Source organism: Mus caroli, chromosome 16 (genome assembly GCF_900094665.2).
Source record: "Mus caroli chromosome 16, CAROLI_EIJ_v1.1, whole genome shotgun sequence".
Taxonomy (NCBI): Eukaryota; Metazoa; Chordata; class Mammalia; order Rodentia; family Muridae; genus Mus; species Mus caroli.
Genome location: NC_034585.1, coordinates 46,704,925 through 46,718,520, shown reverse-complemented (window position 1 = coordinate 46,718,520; position 13,596 = coordinate 46,704,925). Strand labels below are relative to the sequence as shown.

Genomic DNA, 13,596 nt, shown 5'->3' with positions numbered 1-13,596 from the left:
CTCTCTCTCTCTCTCTCTCTCTCTCTCTCGCTCTCTTCCTCTCTCCCTCACCCTCCCTGTCCCTCTCCTTCCCTCCCTCTGCTTTGTTTAAAGCTGAAGATGTGAACTCTGCTTCATGGCTGCCATATATTTCTGCCTTATGAACTTTCCCTTTAGAACCATAAGCCAAGATAAATCTCTCTTTCTTCTTTAAATTGTTTTTGGTCATGATATTTTATCACAGCAACAAAAAGTAACTAATACAGGAGGGAATTGTTTTAAACGTTGTATTTGGTTTTAATTTTCTTTTACTGAAATGATGAACAGATTAAATACAACAAAATCGGGAAAGTCCTTAATGACCATAATAAAAATCTATCATGGAGACAGCTGAAGACTTTTATTACTCTACTGTTCTAGTTCCGTTCCTGTTGCTGTGATAAAGCACTCTTACTAAGAAGAACGTAGGAGAGGAAAGGGCTTATTTCAGCTTACTGATTACAGTCTACCATAGAGAAGCATCAGGGAAGGAACTCAACCAGGAACTTGAAGCAGAAACCACGGAGGAACAGTGCTTGCTGGCTCCTCACACTTAGCTATTAAAAAGCCAAGGACCACATCTGCATAGGGAATAGTGCTGCCCACAGTGGGCTCAGGCCTCCTACATGAATCATCAATCAAGACAATTCACCACAGGCCAACCTGATCTGGGCAATCCCTCCACTGTCCCTTCTCTGGTGACTTTAAGCTGTGTCAAGCTGACAGTTAAAGCTAACTAGGAGAGGCTCCCCCTACTCATTCTTTTGATTCCAGTCTGAGTTCTAGTCACTTTCAGAGGAGACAGTGGTCCACAAAGCTGAGTAACGGACACTCTTAGGAACCACAGCACATCATGTGGCAAAACCCCTGGGCTTTGGTTTGGTTGGTGACCTCTATTCAGCCCCAAAGCTCACAAGATGACTGTTCAGTCCCATCCCTGGCTCTTCAGAAGTTTTCACAGCTTCCCTACTTTCCATACGTTCAAAGCTCAAATACCAGCTAGAAAGAAACTGAGTGTTTGGGTCACAAAAGACAAAGACCTATTTCAGAAAGGCGGAAACACGTGTTTCTCTAGGCGTATGTTTCATTTTCCATCTAATTCCATATATACTGTCATCTAAATATAGCATGAAAACTCTGCAAAAGTTGCAACAGAAAAGCTGTTTCAAAGTACCCCCAATCAATCAAGCATTCATTAGCGACTCTTCCAGGATTAATACAAGAGATATGAACAAGTAAAATAAACTAACAAGAATTTAGAATACAGTCTAATTTCATTGAGAGACACTGGCTGGTATCATTCTTAGTAAAAATAAAAGTCTGAACAAGATATAAACTTTATCCCCTTCAGGCAGAGTAAATAATGCCTATAGCAAATAAATAAATAAATAAATAAATAAATAAATAAATAAATAAATACTATAAGCTATTACATCAGAAAGTCTTTCCGGTAATCTATGTGTTAAATGTTGTGTTAGTTCTTGGTTACTGGTTCAACTACTATTTTCCAGGTTACCTGATTTTCTTAAATTAGATATTTTCCTAAATTAACTCTTGTAGCAAATCTATTACTTGGCCTTAAATAATCACAGGCAATGGAAGAGCATCCGTGTCTCTGGAGCAAACACTCAGAGGGAGTCTCTTCTGGTGCATAGTCTTTGCTCACAAAGACCACATTCAGCGGGGTCCCCACAGCAGGGAAGGAAGGTTAGCTACTTAGCCCAGGTTAGCTACTTAGCCCAGGTTAGCTACTTAGCCTAGGTACCAGTGTTCTCAGCTACAGTGAGATTCCAAAGAACCCAATCATCAAGGGTTTCTGCTGGTGGTCTCTTCTTGTTCCTTAACCAGTAGATTTACCTCTATTGATGCCATTTATCAAGGTGTTAAACACAAAGAGACAACATGAAATAAAGCAATTTACCGAACATTTAAGATAAAAATAATTTTAGTGTATTCTTCCTCCTCTCTCTTTCTTCCCTTTTTTCAAGACAGAGTTTCTCTATGTCGCCCTGGCTGTCTTAGAACTCACTATGTAGACCATTCTGACCTAGAACTCACAGGGGTCTGCCAGTCTCTGCCTCTTAAATGCTGGGATTAAAGGTGTTTACGACATACCCATCTTAATTTAATGTTTTCTTAACAGAAGGTTTTTACCAAACTTTCTAGTATAATTTTGTAATGCAGCAGAATAAGCCATGTGACTTCAACAATGTGTGTGCTTTTAAAGATTTCCCCTCAGCCAAAACTCCTGAAATCAACACTTAAAATACATTTTAAAGATAATGGCATTGATGGCCTTGCTTTATTTCTGGAGACATTTTCTCACTACGCAACCCTGGATGGCTTGGAACTCAATTTCCAGATCAACCTGGGATTAAAGTATGTGCCACCACTCCTCTCCCAGAATTTGTAGATTTTTTAAAAAGTTTCTAACATTACGGCTACCAGATACGGGAAAGGCAATGAAAAGCAGTTATCAGGGGAAACCATACAATTTTGTGATGTATTCTCCCTGTATAACTCATGCTTGACCTTAACTCTCCATCCCTCCTCCCTCTGCCTCTCAAGTGCTGGGATCCCAGGAGTATAACACCTTGCCTGGCACAATATGACAGTATTAACCATAACATTAGATATTCTTCTAATTCAAATATATGCTTTATAATTTCATATCATATGTCAAGTTGGATCATTTATAAATTTTTACTGTGTATGCTATGACATACCCTTTTATTAGTTCGAGTCAAGGAACAGGTAGCAGATTGCTTTATTAAACAAGAATTAAGGACTACCAATCCACAGAAGACATAGGTCTAAGCCTAGTCTTAGGTCCTTGCGCACTAAACCTTTGCAATCCCAGTGAACAAAGAAACGGTGCGCTCTTCTAGCAACCTGAATGAGGAGTTAATGTTATGAAGAAACCTGATTTTTCGGGTCTCTGCCACTGACACAGAGCACACATTAAGATGGCACATGAGTTGTGGCTGAAGAAATCTAGTAAAATAACCAAGCCAATTTGGGGTTAAATCAAATCTCTCATGTTAAATTTTTATGATCCTCTAAAAGTGAGATACAGAACAGCCACAAAGGCCCACACAGACTGGAGGCTACCTAGAAAAAAAATCTAACACTTGCTCAAAAGACATGACATTCAAATAGTCCCTAGCCACATGACTATTGAGAAGAGACAGAAGGTATACTATGGAGATAAAATTTATATCAGATTAAGAGTAAATCATAAAGGGAGACAAACCATCGATTTAATTATTATACTGTTCCTTTCAGATAACTCTGGCAAGGTAATTTAGAATCCTTAGGCATCCGTTGGGAAGAAACCAATATTATTTTCAATATAATTTGATAAAGTACATATGATAACTTTTAAAATCAAAGTACAATTTCATTATTTAAACACACACACAAAGATGAAGGCCTTGTGGAACTGGTGCTGGAGAAAAATGGACTGCCATGCATAAAGTGTTTATTTGCTGGAAGTGAGTAAGATAACTGTAATAAATTCCACATCCTAGCCAACTTCTCTGATGAAATAAGTTTATCAGGTTGAACACTACAAAAGATCATATTCCTTGTCCACAGGCCTAGAAAAAAAAAAACAGCTTTTTTTTAATGGCAAATATATGAGCACAACAGAAGGGAATGTCCAGCAGACATCTCCCAATGACAAATTATTCTGGTCTAATGAAAGTTTTCAGAATTTCAGAGGATATTCACGAGTAGTGCTGTCAGACTTTGAAAGTGTAAAGGAATTGGTGACTCTATTTCTGTAAGAGTAGAATGCTGTGTTACAGTTTGGCCCAATTCTTCCTACAATGAAGTCAGTGAGTAACGACATGGCTTAGTGATCGTATGAGCACTCCAGGGAAGGGCCAAGCTTAACACTGTTGAATAAAATTCACATTAAACTTAGCATAAATTCACATTATCATGAGGGGTCACCAACCAGGTCACAGACTGACTTTCTGTAACAATATTTGTCAGAATATTTTTGTTCTCTGGTTTGGATAGAAATCGCCACTGCAATGTAGTGTTTGCCCTCATTTCTCCAGAATTATTTTTCCTATTCAGTAAGAAAAACCCCTAAAACCATCACTTGGTTTACAAGTGCTTTCAAAGGCCTTGTTACTTTCGGTAATCTAGGCTTTGAGGACTTACATGAGACCTCAAGGCTCTTATGATGGAAAATTGATTTTCTCAAATTTCCCAACAATGATCGTAGTGACATTTTCCCAAATAGCACCAAGAGATAACCACATTCCTCGTGGGGCAATTTTGAGTGGGGACAAGAAGAAAAAGTAAATGAATGGTGTCTAGAATACACAGAAGTAAATCCCTTTAGCTCTCATGTTACATACTTCTGGCATGCATGGGTCCCATGGTTAACTTGTGTAACTCTAGTCCTCCAAATACAGTTTGAAGTTTCATTACCAAAGTGCAACCAGAGAGTAGTCATGAAGTATGCTCCATGAGACGTCTTTAATATACAACTCACAATATGATATAAATAGAAGAAGTGTCATCGTGTCACAACTACCGAAGACCAGCCACTGCATGGTTATGCTCAGTTTGGGCAGACAGCCAAGCGCCTGGTTATGATACCCCCCTTCATCTCCCAGTGATCAGCCCACAGGCACTCAATGTATCATCAAAAAAGGAAACTGGGCAAGAGGGGTGAGCGAGCCAGGAAATGACAAGTGTGAGCACTGCAAGTGACATTCCAATAGACCATAAGCAGAGTTACAGGAGAGCTGCTGTGGGGATGCTGACACTGACACCACGGAGCACCACTCCAGACGCAGCCTGGACAGCTCGAGGATGGTGAACTCACTAACAGAGTGAAGTTAAGGACCATGTGACAATGGGAATGTCCCTGAGGATGTGACTCTGGAAAACAAATGACAAAACAAACAAACAAACAAACAAAAGCAAACTCCAAAAACAAAAACATCAAAAAACCATACCACAGAATTCTGAAACCTGAAAGTGAGAGTGCGAAGCTGCCAGCTGCAGGCTGGTAGGAACTAAGAAGGGAGCCTGACAGTTTACCAGGGGATGTCTACTCTGGTTCCAAAGCCACAGAACAAGACGGAAAGCATCAAGCTATATCTAACATGACATTTAAAATACTGACGTTTTAGCAGTCTGATCTGCCATGTATTACTTTCAACATTAGTATTATTTTTGTTTTCTAATACAGCTATAGTAGGGAAGTTTTAATATTTTCAAAGGTTTGGGTATTTTGTTTGTTTTGTTTTGTTTTGTTTTTGCTGTATTTTTAATTTTTGTACAGGCTCTTACTATGTCGCTCTAGTGTTTGTTCTGTAATGCTAGGATCACAGGACCATACCACCAATGCGGCTTTTTTTTTTTTTTTTTTGACAACATGTTTTGAAGGCCACTGTATGATGGTAATTTTCCTATCTATTATCAAGACTGTTTGCAGAGCTCGGCTTCCACAGTCAGGTTCATGGCCATGCTGCTGACTGCATACTAAAGATCATCTATCAATATAGGACAAGGGTTAAAAGAAAAGAAAACAAAGAACGGACAGCCAGTGTTTTATGTATAGCTGGGCCTTAAGCCTGAAAGAGCTACAATACAATGCAGTACTTGAAAGCACCTATCCAGCTATCAAAGTGTAGGAAAGAACTTATATTGTCACAGTATAGATGAAGAACCCCCAAAATCAGCCAGGAGCCAATAGCATGACTAACTCTTGAGTTGATCCAAGATAATTGGTCTATCTTAAGGTTTCTGTTGCTGTGATAAACACCATGACCAAAAGCAGCTTACGGAGCAAAGGGTTTATTTCAGCTTAGAGCTCTCAGGTCAGACTCCATCACTGAGGAAAGGCTACAAGTGTCCTGAGCCGTGCTTCAAGACACAGCTTTCTGTAAACGAACTGTCCTCAAAGGTGTAGGCTTCTTCTTGCAGCATGGTCACAGATTCACATGCAGAGCCAGAGAGATCACCGAGAGAAATGATCCTGTGGTCCAGTACAGACCAGAATGAACGGTGAAAAAGAACTAGAAATCCAGAAAGGAAAAGTCTTGGTTCTTTGTTAACATAATTGACTGACGTGTGGTGGCCTCAAAGTCAATAGGCATGGGCACACACTTCCACACCTCAAACCTTCAGCTCAGTGCCCAGCAGTCCCTGTTGGTACGGGTAGAATAAATCATCACGCGAGACCAACATTCTGCTCTATTATTAACAGTTTCATAGGCTCAAAGTGGTGTACTAGATACCCATCCATCCTTCCTGCAGACATTCAAGACAAGCAGACAATCTAGTGGTTAACAGCACTGTCCAAATCGGGGATTACCAGGAAACAGTTGGGTAGCTGTGGACAAACTTCTTGTCTCTTTCTACAAAATTGGAACAATAGCCACAGCACTGGCAGAGGCCCTGTGGGAAATAAATGGTTTCAGTGGAGAGAACTTGGCACCGTGAGTGACTGCTCCTCAGAGCAAGAGCTCCTCAAATATTCAGCTGCTATTATAACTACTTAACTTTTAATGTGAGGCCAGGCTGGGTGAGTCAAGCCCAGAGGTTTGTCTTCTATACACCACTCTCTCTCTCTCTCTCTCTCTTTCCCTCAGGCTCCTCCCAATATCAAACATTTCCCATAAATATTTCTTTAGGTTTATATATGTACTATTTAAAATGCACTGGCATAATAAAAATACTAAAATGAATATCCAATATAACTATAATACAACACAAATTTTTTTTACCCACGTATCAAATTAGCAGAAGGTTTTTTAGAAGTATAACAGTGCCAGGCCCTTGAGATGAATGACGGACAGCGGGACTCGACAGAGGTAGCTCGAATTGACAGGGTGGATCTGGAATACATGTTGGCAGAGTTTATCTGCAGGCTTAAAATATCCCTGCTGTCCAGAATCTCATACACTTTTATCAGTTTCACGGTATCAAAATTTGGAAACTTCCTTAATACCCATTAAGATGAAAGTTCAATAAAACATTACACAGCCATGGCAGGAGAGTACAAGCAGCCATGACAACACGCTGAAGACACCAGGACACGAGGATGTACAAATGCATAAGCTGCATGAGCCAATTTACCGTTTCCTTTTACAGAAGAAAAACACCAAACAAAGAAACAAAGACAGAAATGGAAGATGGAAGGGAAAAAAAGAAAACCCTTACTTCTAGATATGCGGCCAACAGATGATCTGATAACTTCTTACATAACGTATGCCGTAGTCAGAAAAATAATCATTAGTCTCATTCTTTATAAATATGGATGATCATAAAGAGATTCATTTCTGATCCATTCCACTGAGGATGGTATTGCTAATGATCATGTCACAAGCAGAAAACTTCTGTCAACCCAAATTCAACAGCGCTGCTCTGAAATCATTGTATGATGTGTCCTTAAAAGGCTGTTTCCTGCCTGAATCTCAAGAGAACCCTGAAAATCTGGGTCTGCCAATGTGGCTGAAAGCTTTCCTAACACAGGGAAGAAGGAGCAGGGCCCGAGGCCATATCATCCCTTCCCTTAAAATAAGAGGCTTACTGAAATTTTAAGATGACTTCCAACAGTGTCTGCAGTTTTGGAGGTGAGGGCTATAGTGTCTTGACAGTTGCCACCGCCAGGCCTTGTTCCCCTCTTTTTCCATTTAGACATAACCTGGGGACATTTCTAAAACCACCAAGCATTTCCACAGCCCTGTACACTGTGCAAAATTCTTCAAATAAACAGCTAGTCACCTCACATCTGTTTTTATGTCTCACTGAGGACACACAGGCTCTCCGGCAGGCACCCTCTGCAGTAATTCACTAGCATTCACCTCTCCAGAGGCCATTTAATTAGCACCATTTTCTCCTTACTTGAATTGGTATTTACTGGTCCTCAATGGCTACACTAGGGGGTTACAGGGCAAATAGATCCTACATTTTTAAAGCTTGAAGGTTTAGTGTGTCACCTCAGAACTTCACCAATGTAGTTGATTTCTCTTACGTCATTGTATGGAAATATGGAGGAGATGGGGCATGGTCCTGGAGGAATGGCCATAGGCTGGTATGTGGATCCTGTTGAGTATAAGCCTGAACTGGAGTGCATGTACTGATGGCAAATCAGTCACAGCATCAGATTTGGCCTTCAGAGATTCGGTTATGTGGCTGTTAAAGCAAGACCACAGAGCACAGCTCTTTCAATCAGGGGCTGCAGAGCTGTACAACAGGCACAGACAGGGCTCTGTCTACAGACAAGCTCCAACTGGGGAACTGAGGCACAGTATCCTGGGTCCCTAGAGGACAGGGGCCTTTTTTCTACAGGCTAGTTATAGACAGAGCTAGTTAGATAGAACACTGATAATACCCTAGAACAGTGGTTCTCAACCTTCCTAAGTCTGAAACCTTTAATACAATTCCTCATGTTGTGGTGTCCCAACATAAAAAAATATTTCATTGATACTTGATAAGTACAGTGATGGTTGAGAATCGTAATGTAAATATCTGATATGTAGGATGTTTGATATACAGCCCCTAAAAGGATCACGGGCTATATAGGTTGAGAACCATTGCCCTAGGAATACACACAGTATATCACTTAAGCATACGTGGAAAAAAAATGCATTGAAATACTTACTTAAAATACCAAACTTTCCCCAGAACAGGAGTATAGCCAAAATTGGGAAAATAACAATGAGGATCTTTTCATTTGGAGAAAACCACGAAACTGTAGGGAAAGAAAACAAAAATCATAATTAGTGTTGACTGTATAGTGTTTACCCACTGCTAATGGTCTCAAGTATATCCTTATTACTCTAGTAGAAAATAGAATTAACTACAGCTGTGGGCCAAGGTTTACACACACATACGTACACACACACACACACACACACACACATACACAAAGGCAAAACATTTTCCATGTATAACTTACTCAAACAACTTCTTTGACTGTATGTAAGATAGGTGCACCCATGTGGAGCCCAGACGTTAATGTCTGCTGTCTTTCTCAATAGCTTTCCAACTTGTTTTATGAGTCAGGGTCTCTCTCACACCTGAAGATCATTGATTAGACTAGGTGCAGGAGCATAGCTGTCTCTAAGTCTCCAGTGCTGTGCCTCAGCCTCTGTGTGGATGCTGGGGATCTGAACTCAGACCCTTAAATTTGAACTGCAATCAAATCTCCACTGACCCAGAAACCCTGGCCCATAAAACAACATATTTTCTTCAGTAGCCCCATGCTCTTGTTCCTTGGGTATCCAGCCTCTTGAATCCCTGTGTGTGCGACAGTCATCAACTGTAAGTGCTCCTATATGCTTGATGTGGACAGCTAGGTAAAGGAACTGTCAGGGCCACGAGGTCCTTCTGATGACTGTGACTAAGACCAACACAGGTATCCCTGGCCTTTTCTTAAACTGGCTCTGGAAGAGAAGACTTAACTTAGAAGCCGCTGACTTCAAAAAGATAGTTTTATGGAAGCACAAGAAACGTTAGGTTATTAAGGAAGCCGTCTAAGTGTTTATAGGTCACCTAGTGAAAATATCTCCTACCCCACATCCTATATGCATGGCCCTTAGGTACTAAGATCACCAATAAGACTGCAGTTCATTTGTTAAAATGCTACATTTTACTTCAACTGATAATCCCACTGGACTGAAATGTTATGTGTGAATTCTGTTTTTCTCTAAAAATGAAATCAAGTCAACTTACTGAAAGATTTCAAAGTTGCCTATACAGGGTGTGTGCTAGGGTCCCTTTGCTCCTGGTTCCTGTCCTAAGAGAGCCCTGGCATCCCTGAGATCAGCACCATGCATTCCTTCTGCCTTTGGTGTCAGTGTGGAAGTTCACAGGCTTTCATCCACGATGACAGACATATTAAACTTATAAACTTTAGTATATTAAGTTTATATACTAAATACTGGCGAAAGGTTTACATCAATCCCTATAATGAAATTGTAAATTCTATCTTGGAGATACCAGTGCTAATCTGCTAATACCAGGATCTAATGCTCTGCCCTACTCACAGGAGACACACTATATTTGCGGTTGAAGATAACAAATATTTCAGATTAGTGTGCCGGCTGCTATGATGCCACTTTGACACAAGCTAGAGTCATTTTGGAAGGGGGAAGCTCAATTAAGAAAATATATCGGCCTATGGGTGAGCCTGTGCTGTTTTCCTTGGTTGACAATTGAGGGCCCAGATAACTGGGGCCAGTGCCCTGCTGAGCCTGGTGGTCCTGGTACTATGAGAAAGCAGGGAGAGCAAGGCATGAGGAATAAGCTAGTAAGCGGCACCATGGCTTCTGCTCCGTTCCTGCCCCGAGTTCCTGCCCTGAACTCCTGTTCTAGCTTCCTTCAATGATGGAAATGAACCCCACGCTGCTTTGGGTAATGGTGTATCAGAGCAACAGAAACCCTAACTGTGACAAATGGAATGCCAGGTTTTGATGCTCGTTGGTTGCAGATCTCTGAGAGAAATGCCCATAGATGTCCTGAAGGTCCAACTGTGTAACTCAGTATCCCTTTATACCACCTTGCACAGTATAAAATCCTACGCAGCAAAGAAATAAGGTACCACTCTTCTGCAAAGATGTGAGCAAAACCTTTATAAGTATGCTTAATTCATTTTTCCTAATCAAGACCTTCCATTATTCTGCTTTGAGTTGTATAGGGTCACTATTTATCTCTATAGGATATATGGAATTATTAACTTATAGAAAAAGAGGCGCACTGAATTAAGGACCTAAGTACCTTCTGTTTTCAAACCCCTCCTTCTCTCCAGTATTCCTACCACCTTCTCACCAAGCATCCTCATTCCAGCTGTGGTCAGTCCAGGTTTTTAATTTTACTTGACTCGTATCTCTCTCCCATCCCACATCTGTGTAGACAGAAATCCTGCTAGCTCTCAAACTAAAATATAATCTTTGTGTACTTTCATGTTTAACCTGAGCTGACAATCATGTGTCTTCACCAACCTTCCCTCCTAAACGCCAAACCATCTTAGGACACTGTAGCAGGAAGCCATTAGCAACAACAATGGTCTCTTCATTTTCAGTTATGCTACCAACATTCAAAGACAGCCCACCATAGATAAAGCTCTCCTTGATACAAGAGCTGATTAGCAGTTAACTATAGGGGACGCTGACCCTAAGAAGGAATGAAAGTAGAGAACAGATTCCTTGAGGCATGGGAAAGGCCTCTGGGGGGAGGAACTGATCTGAGTCTTATGTGGGAAGGAGACTGAGAAGAGTCAAAGGACAGCAGATCAAGGAGCCAAATGGATGACCTCTATGAATGGAATCTAGAGGTGCAGAATAGATTGGAAGGGTGTGTGGAGGGAAGATCATGCCTTAACAGCTTGTTAGGGCATAGAGATTTAATTCCAAGACTGATAGACGGCACATGTTTGAAAGGCTCTTATGATTGAAAGAAAATAACCTGATTTTCTTATCTATTTCTCTCTCGCTCTCTCTTTCTGTCTCTATGTCTCTGTCTCTCTCACTCTGTGTGTGTGTGTGTCCAATAACATCTTACAGAAGTTGGTTCTCTCTGTCTACCATGTGTGTGTCCCAGAGACTGAACTCATATAGTCAGACCTGGCAGTGAGCATCTTGACCTGCTGAGCCACCTTGCTATCCCACACTAAATTAAAATGTTTGTCAGTACTGCAGGATGGGCCACAGGATCTCGTCAGGTAGGTCCCTGAGAGGCGATGGTACCTAGTGTCTACACACACCACATAGTCAGTGGCAAGCTGGGATGGTCTCAGGTGAACTGCCTGGCACAAGAGAAACCGAGAATGAGCTACTGCGATAGAGTCGATGAGTACTCAAGACCTAGAAGATTCTATGAAGAAGTAATGAGACATGGGGGGAGGACAATTCAAGGACTGTAAGAAACGATACACAGCAGAAAAAAAATATTATGGTCGAAGATTCTTATTAGGGACATAGGAGAATCTGCCAGAGATTGATGCAAACTTCATACACTCTGCCCTCATTACCACACCAAGGTCTTCTACATGTTCCCCGGTGGCACGTATTGGGGAGGGGTGGCAGGGGGATGTCTACGACTCTCTGTTTAAAATGACTGCCACAGATTTCTGCTGGGGTCTAGCTTCTGTCACAGTCACAACTGTGTTGCCTTTCTCTAATCTGTTATGCTGGGGAAATGCAGATTCACTGAACTGGACAGTTAAGAATCAATTGAGCTGGCTGGAGAATCGATGGAGCTAGGCATGGTGGGTCCACTTCTACAATGTCAATGCTCAGAAAGCTGAGGCAGAAGTATCATGTGTTCAAGGCCAGCCTGAACTATATAGCTAGACCCTGTCAAAAAGAACGCTAGGGGAAAAGCCCCAATGTTTTATAGAAACCCATTTAGATGTCCATTAAGCCACTGATTTACAGAAGTGTTGTCAGGTGCCATTAACTACTCCTCCCCATGGGGAGTGAGAGACAAGGCACGTCTCTAAGATCCATTTCGGCTCTGACTTTCTGTGGCATTAAGGAAATTAATTAAGCATAAAATGATCTAAGAACAGTATCGCAGAATTGGGAAAGATACTCCAAGGGCATTCACTGTGATTCTACCCAAGCTATTGCTGACGACTCTCCCCTACGTGCTCCCAAGCGCCCAGTCCTCGTTAAGGAAGATGGACCCCGGGAAAATGAACTTCTTATATCAAAAAGACAGACGTGATACTAAGGAGGGTATTTAACCCTTGCCTCCAATCTGACTGTTAGTGACACACAGGATGCCACCTGTGCAAAATGGGCCTGCCTAAAACAGTGAAGGGACCATCCCTCTTCTTCAGATACATCTATACACATACCATTTAAATACCATTTTCCCTTGTGGCCTGACAATGCTCTCCACAAAAGCCACAGACTATCTGACAAAAACACCAACAGCAGGCATGAGGATCCCCCTCTGAGTTACTGGTAAAGACTTGTCCAAGAGACTCCCCATACACTATAGGCTATTGGTGAGAACAGCATGAACTGCAGACACAGGACTTAGAGGACCTGAGCTGAATCTGGCTCAAAAGCCTCCTCCCTGAGGTCGGACTTCTATGGAATCAGAATGTTATATGCAAGCTTGCAGAGGAGGGAAGCAAGCAACAACATATGCAACATGTTAATGCCTATGAACAACAACAACACCCAGCATGGTACAGTATTCCTAGGGGTGAAATAGAAGTATGTATACCTTGGTGGTAACAAAAAGCTCTTTAGTTAGACCTAAGGCTTGCTCAGCAAGAAGGAAACTCTGTCCAGTACTGTAAACCTAGTCAAGTACACAGGGCTAGTGTGAAGTCATGAATCTCGGAGGTAAACCCCCAACACCCAGGTCACTAAATTGGCCTTATTCCTGAAAATATTCTAAATATTTATCTGTATGCCCACAAGTAAGTGTACTTCTTACACTTCATCAAGAAACTTTTCTTTGCAACAGAGTCCATAATAATAAAAAAAAAATCATAGCTGATCAAAATGCAGAAAACAAGAGATTATGCCATGCTCAATCCCAACAGATGTATCTGTGACACAATTCCTGCATGTACGCCTCGGGGAT

At 41.3% G+C, this 13,596-nt stretch overlaps 1 protein-coding gene across 7 annotated transcripts in view; it reads right to left on the bottom strand.

The window, feature by feature from the left end:
* Cd47 (CD47 molecule) overlaps nt 1-13,596 on the bottom strand; it is a 56,755-nt gene that overhangs the window by 18,764 nt on the left and 24,395 nt on the right. For all 7 annotated transcript variants that reach the window (XM_021185141.2, XM_029470294.1, XM_021185142.2 and 4 more), the window contains one exon: nt 8,654-8,743. In XM_021185141.2, coding sequence (XP_021040800.1) covers nt 8,654-8,743 — 90 coding nt within the window. The remainder of the gene's footprint in view (nt 1-8,653; nt 8,744-13,596) is intronic.